Raw genomic sequence first — 6857 nt, forward strand, 5'->3', positions numbered from 1 at the left:
TGTCTATCATTTGCAAAACAAAAGTTGCAAATGTCACTGTTTTTGATCCAGTGAATATGTGCCGTTGTTTTTTTGTTTGTGTTTTTTTTTACAAGGTTTATATGTCTAGCCAAACACTAATCCTTATTCAGTAAAGGTAGACACATCTTAATACCTCTTAAATCCCCAAGGTGTGTGTTTCAGGACTCCTGGTTCAGTATAAAAGGAAAGGTTTAGCCTTTAGTTAGTGTTCAGAAGGCGTCTGCACAGCAACTGGAACAAAGGTATCGTAATACTTAGTACTGCTATTAATTTCCATTAGCAGTTTGTACTGTAGCTAGGCAGTGAGCAACACGTTGCAGCAACCTTAGAGAAGCAGCAAACTATTCATAGCCAGAAATCAGAGAGGAAAGAGTCGATATTTGCAGAAGTTCCGGAACATTCTGGCGCTGACCAATCCCTGGTAATAAGATCCCTTTCTTCCCCTTATTATTAAGCGACATATCATGACACAAATTGCTGATGAACTAGCCGGAGTCGTTAGCATGATCTGATATGGGCGCGTTCATAATTATTCGCTGCTGGTTAACGAGATTTGCTGACTGTATGCATGGAAGGTGCGCCCTCAGCTCTGAGTTTTTATTTCCTCAGGATGGAGAGGTTATTCCTGTATTTGCTATTCCTGTGCTGGAAAGTCGTTCCTTGCGATCCATGTGGACTGTCTAACATAACCATCGTGCTGGAGAAGGAGGAGTGTGGTGTGTGCATCACTGTGAATGTTACCTGGTGCTCTGGCTTTTGCCCCACAAAGGTGAGTGAGTGTAACAGAATACCGAGTAGGCTGAGAATCTGCTTCCCCATGGGGGAGAAGAGATGAATCCCAATTATTCCATCATCAGTGTTGCGGTTGTTCCCATCAAAGTGACTAGAAAAAAAATTATCGTTTAAAAAAAATGGTATTTACAAAGAAATTCTCTGCAAACACTGGGGCATTAGTAAAAAAAATTTTTTAACTCCCAATACAAAATTAATCAATATGAAATTATGTCTTTTTAGGATGCTTTTTCTTTACGCAACATTTCGTTTTTGTATTTTTTTTTAGCTGGCAGAATTATAAAAAAAATACTTTAAAAATGGAAATTTTATGGAAGTGTTTTTTTTTTTTTTTCCTTTTCTTTTGGCAAGTTTTAGCTATTTTGACAATTAAATTCCGATGCAAAATGTCAAAGTTCCCCATTAAATGATTTGTGCTGCTCTACTGAGCACAACAAACCTGCTTTATGGCAACATGTGACTTACAGTTACATAGAACAATGGGCACTGAATTGACACACACTGACATGACTGGCACCAGCTGGGTTGCAAAGAATAAACATGTTTAGTCAATCAGGGGTATCATTCTTCGTGATGTTTTTCAGCATTAGGAAAACTGCATGGAGAGTGTACATTCCGATAATGAACGTAATCGTTTACACATGTATAGATATTCAAGGGCAATAATATGAGTGCGTTTTATAAAAGAGTTTCAATATGTAATATACAATCAATCTAAAAAAATAACAGGCAGGTAGCGTTCTGCTTCATATTCTAAATAAAGCTGATACAGTATTTAGAACAGAAAATTAACCTATTGTTAACAAGCAACCAATTAAGGTCGTTGAAACCTGTGCGGTCACGTCTGCATTTTTATCTCATTCAGCATGTAAGACAATAAAACCCCAGTGCTACATCTATTATGTATTTTATCTATATTCTTTTGTCATAAATATGGGTCATTTGTTTCAATAGTTTGGCCAAAACATTTTAAGCCTACAGCCATGTCACCGAAATCCCATCGGCTTTCTTATCTTTAGTTGTATACTGTACATTAGCTCGCTATCCCAGTCACACTCAAATTGACACAATATACAGTATATACAGTATAATGCAGTGGGGTTTGCACTGGCTAAGACTGTGTATGTCTAAATGTAATGCAGGTCATGCTTAATGAGTCTGAATAAAACAGATAATATTGATCTTTTATTTGTTTTTTAGTGTACTTTCCAGTTAAATGTGTTGTTTTTCATGCAGTTGTTATGATTTCTGCCACTTATTAAAGGAAATGCAATATAACGCTCTTCAAACTCCTTGATAGAATAGATTATTTGCTAGAATCTTGAATTGAGTTTTTTTATGTTTAAAATACACCAGAAATGGCTAAACGGCCCATAGTAACAAAGCCTAGGGGAGCAGAAACATATATGTATGGTCATGCTAAAAGCTCTTTTTTATGTTTCAGGACCCATTGTTAAAGCATCCACTTGTCTCCAAGACTCAGCAGATATGCACCTACACAGAGATTGTTTATGAAACACTGAAAATCCCAGGCTGTGCTGATAATGTTGATCCTTTCTACTCATATCCAGTGGCTGTAGACTGTCATTGTGGTCAATGTGATATAGAGACAACAGACTGTACTGTGAGGGGTTTAGGTCCCTCCTACTGCTCTCAAAATATTGAATAAATATTAAGATTCCTGATTAATCCATTCATTCCAAAGGGATTTGTAGAAGTATCATTTCTTTGGTATAAGTTATCCATAGAACTATTGTCATTAACCTCTTCACTGATGAGGAGGTGAAACCTGATGCATTCCGCTCCAGGTTGCCTGTCAAGAAATCCCTTTACAAAGTTTGATTTTCTATTCATCCTTAATGTTGTGTATTCTTATATGTAGCACTACATGACTATTAAAGGCATACCCCAGTTTAAGGACACTCACTTTAAGTACACTCGCGAGTAAGGACATATCGCCCAATAGGCAAATGGCAGCTCACGCATGCGCCTGTCAGCACGTCCTGAACAGCAATACTGGCTCCCTACCTGTACCGAAGCTGTGCGCAAGCGAGGAGACTATAGAGCCTGTTACAAATGCGTTATTTACATCAGTTATGCACGTATATGATGATTGCAGTACAGTGCATGCATCGATAAGTGGGAAAAGGTAGTGCTTCACTTTAAGTACATTTTCGCTTTACATACATGCTCCGGTCCCATTGCGTACGTTATGCGGGGTATGCCTGTATACACTTCAAATGAGAAGTGTTTATTAGAAACGCAGTGTGCCATGAACCCTGAGTTTTGAAGATGCGTACACAAGATAATTGAATATTTCATAGGTTTCATAAAACATATGGTTAATTTGAGATATGCATTTACTGCGGCTCTCTTACCTTCACTCAAACTGCGATAGTGCTGATCGGGCAGGATTAACCAATGATTTTTTTTTTTATATCATTTTTTTTATTAAGTTTACAAGCATTAAACAACACCATTGCATTACAATATAGAAAACCAAACAATCAAAAACACAAAAATATATACTTTTACAAAAAATTATTTTTAGTATTGCTCATCATACTTATAATTTCAAAATTCAACACATTAACACAAATAATAATAGAAAGAAAAAACAGATAATAGCATTTTCAAAAGATTAACATCAAAGCTCTCACCCCACAGCCTCCTAACAGAATCTGGCATAAGATTCCCCAGTTACCATCTCTCCCATCAACAATATATAACTATCATATTTCCTCAAGGGCGAAATTATCTGTGTCCCATCGCAATCAGTCTGAGGAGACCCCAGGAGGTATGCTCAAATGTCTGTATGATTGAATCCCTACCTTGTTGTGACATTGTATAAATAAACTTTTCCAATTTTTTTAAAAAATTCTCGGTTCTTAATTCTTTATTCGTCTCGGCTTTTAATTTTTCCATCATCATCAATTTATTCAGATAATCGTTTAAATATCTAAAGTGGGGGTTCAGGCTTTATTCATTTCACCATCAGTGTTTTCCTTGCTGCAAGTAAGGGCTGGGACCCGCTGCGCCCGGCGGCGCAGGCGGCCACACGCGAGTTCCCCACAAACAGGGGAATCCTGCGGAGCCGGTCCCGGTCCCCCCTGGCTGCACAGCTCACTACACGCTGTGACGCATCAGCCGCCAGGGGATTCAAGAGAATTGTGATCCCTAGCATCGACGTGTCACGTGGTGTGGCTGTGAGCCAATGAGGAGGGGAGGCTTCGGGAGGCTTCGGGGAGCGGGGAGGAGTGTGGAGGGAAAGTAGCGTGAGTGCGTGTGCGTGTGTTGCTTTTGATTACCTTCCATCAGCAGCTTCAGCCCGAGCCCGTGGAGGGAGGGGGGGGAGAGTAGCGGGTCCCTCCGCTCAAGCTACGCCCCCCCTCCCGCTCAAACCTCCCACTCCCACCCACCTCCCGCTCCGGATCCCGCTCCCTACAGACCGCATATCGCGGTCTGTGTCTGTCAGCGCCCCGCCTGTCTGCAGTGCGGGCGCGCTGACTCTGGGAGCGGGGCCTTAGCCTAAGACAATCTCTGCTAGCCTGGGGATATTGTTCCTTACATTGACCTCTTTCCAACTTTCCATATTTCCAAACAGCAAGGCTAAGGGATCTTTTATTGTAGTTACCCCAATAACGTCTTGTATATACCGCAGAACTTTATCCCAAAAAGCAGAAATAACCAGATATCCCACACACAGCGTTTTAAATCTGCTACTTCCTGGGAGCACTTGGGGCCCTTATTTTTAGATTTCTCTATCCCCTTATAATTGATACTAAAAGCATAATAAGCCCAATGCAGTATCTTATATTGCATCGCTCTCCACTCCTCAGAAATCATAATTTTCCTAATCCAAGTTAACTCTTCGAGTAACAGGTCAACTCTTGGGAAATCTTTTCCCCATCTAGTGAACATTTTTCTTAGATCCTTCCCATTTATCAGATATTCCCACCCTACATTATCAAAAGCTTTTTTCGGCATCCACTGATATTATTATTATTATATGGCCTTTATTATTGCTTTGCGTATTAGTTTTTGTCCAGTGTATAGCTGTTATAACCTTTCTGATATTTTTAACAGAGTCTCTGCCCTTTACAATTGAATTCAACTCAGTGCCATTTTTAATGAGTTTTAATACACTGAGGATCCTTTGATTTCCTTTGAGCAGGTTTAGCCCACCTCCCCAGCAGTGCAAGATATTTGCAACACTTTCCTGTTTGTGATAATTTGTTGCCAATATTTCTAGCAGTTTGAGCTGCAAACTGTTACAATAGATATTGTTTCCATAGTAATATAAGGATATATTGTAGCTGCTGCGTTACACTAACTCAGAGGGGCGCAAACTTTTTTCCCTGTGCCCCCTGCCGGCAGTCACATCACCCCCGCACCCCCCTCACCCCCACTAACCTTGGCTCTGTCGTCATGACGTCACGTTGCCAAAGTCATTTGACGCCGCGTCGCCATGGAGCCAAGGTAAGTAAAAGTTTACAAAGGCCCTGCAGCTCCCCTGACACTTCATTAAAGTACCTCTGTAAACCACGTGCCCCCCCGCAGGCAGTCTCGCGCCCCCCCCTAGGGGTCGCGCCCCCCAATTTGCGCACCGCTGCACTAACTGAAGGATTGATTGAAACTGAAAGGCAGGCATTTCAGCCCCAAGAGCTGCTCCCCTCTGCACAGGACCTGCGTGCTAAGGGTTAACATTTGCTTGTACTTTGTGGAATGTCAACCCACACCCACTGGAATGTTAATGAGCCAAGAGGACCAAAGAACATTTTGTTCACAGCTGCATTAAATCGCAACCACCCTAGTGTACATCTGCGTTGCCCCAAAGGCGGACAGGCTTTGGCGCAGCTGAAGGGCAGGCAAAGGCTGTGAGCCATTTGCTGCCGTTCGCTGCAGTTTGGTGATGTTAAAGTGATGTTAAAGCTGCTCTATTTCAATCTGAATCTCACAAGCCCTTTATCCCCTGTACCCAATTTTCCAACTCTATTTGACAAAGAAATGTCTGTGAATTTACTATTTAACCCTTTGCTTTTAATGTTACAATGTATTTTTTATAACTCTGTGCCCAGGACATACTTGAAAATAAGAGATAACTCTCAATGTATTGAACATTTTTATAAATAATTTTTTTTTTTAAATTTAGTGAACGATGGGAATCAGAATTTTTGCTGATCAATCACGGGAGAATGAATGGCCAGGTTAGGTCATTCGTATTCAATAAAGGTCATCAAAGGCTGCATATATAAAAACAAAACAAACATATTTTTTTTAATTGCCACTCGGATTGCCTCTTTTCATCTGAGTCACTAATGCTCAGAAGTTCTCTTTTCAACAGCATCCACATTTTAGATGTGTTACTTTATTTTAAAAATATGTGAATGAACACATACCATTTGAGCACAGGATTGGAATACACTGAAACTTATTGCTAATTCTTTTCACTTATGTTTCTCCTGGAACCTCTCTTTCTGGTCCTGTCTTCATCACATGAGCTTTTACAGTAGTGAGTGACTGATTTGTCCTGTCCAAGAAGAAGCAGAAAACCAGAAGGATTAATAATGGATCTCAATGCACTTGGACACCCTAAAGAATTTTTCCCTCTGCACAAAAAAACAAAAAACACAAAAGTGCTATATAGCTGATGGCACCCAGTACTGTATATGCTACACTGCTTTTGAGAATAAGGGGGTTTCTTGGTAGCTAACTGAACTAATGATGACAAGAAATTATGTCTTGTATATAATGTATACCCTGTTCATTTATGTAACTGTACTTGTAACCATGTACTATTTGTTTTACTCTGTGCCCAGGACATACTTGAAAACGAGAGGTAACTCTCAATGTATTACTTCCTGGTAAAATATTTTATAAATAAATAAATACATTTGCATTGGTTGCCTCTACAATATTTCAGAACCATGGCTAGTTACTCGCAGTCCTGCCTTGTAATTGCCTATTTTCTGGTGACTTGATTCATTGACACAAAGACACTAACATAGCAAAATCAAACAGGCCTGTGTTGTGTGCACATCTGT

General features: G+C 40.1%; 1 protein-coding gene across 1 annotated transcript; it reads left to right on the forward strand.

Annotated features, from left to right (window-relative positions):
* Positions 1 to 631: 631 nt before the first annotated feature.
* On the forward strand, positions 632 to 3686 carry FSHB (follicle stimulating hormone subunit beta). The gene is made up of 2 exons (XM_075566642.1): positions 632 to 790; positions 2258 to 3686. The coding sequence occupies exons 1-2, from the start codon at positions 632 to 634 to the stop codon at positions 2480 to 2482; spliced, it is 384 nt and encodes a 127-aa protein (XP_075422757.1). The 3' UTR covers positions 2483 to 3686.
* The last annotated feature ends 3171 nt before the right edge of the window (positions 3687 to 6857 follow it).

Source organism: Ascaphus truei, chromosome 12 (assembly GCF_040206685.1).
Source record: "Ascaphus truei isolate aAscTru1 chromosome 12, aAscTru1.hap1, whole genome shotgun sequence".
NCBI lineage: Eukaryota > Metazoa > Chordata > Amphibia > Anura > Ascaphidae > Ascaphus > Ascaphus truei.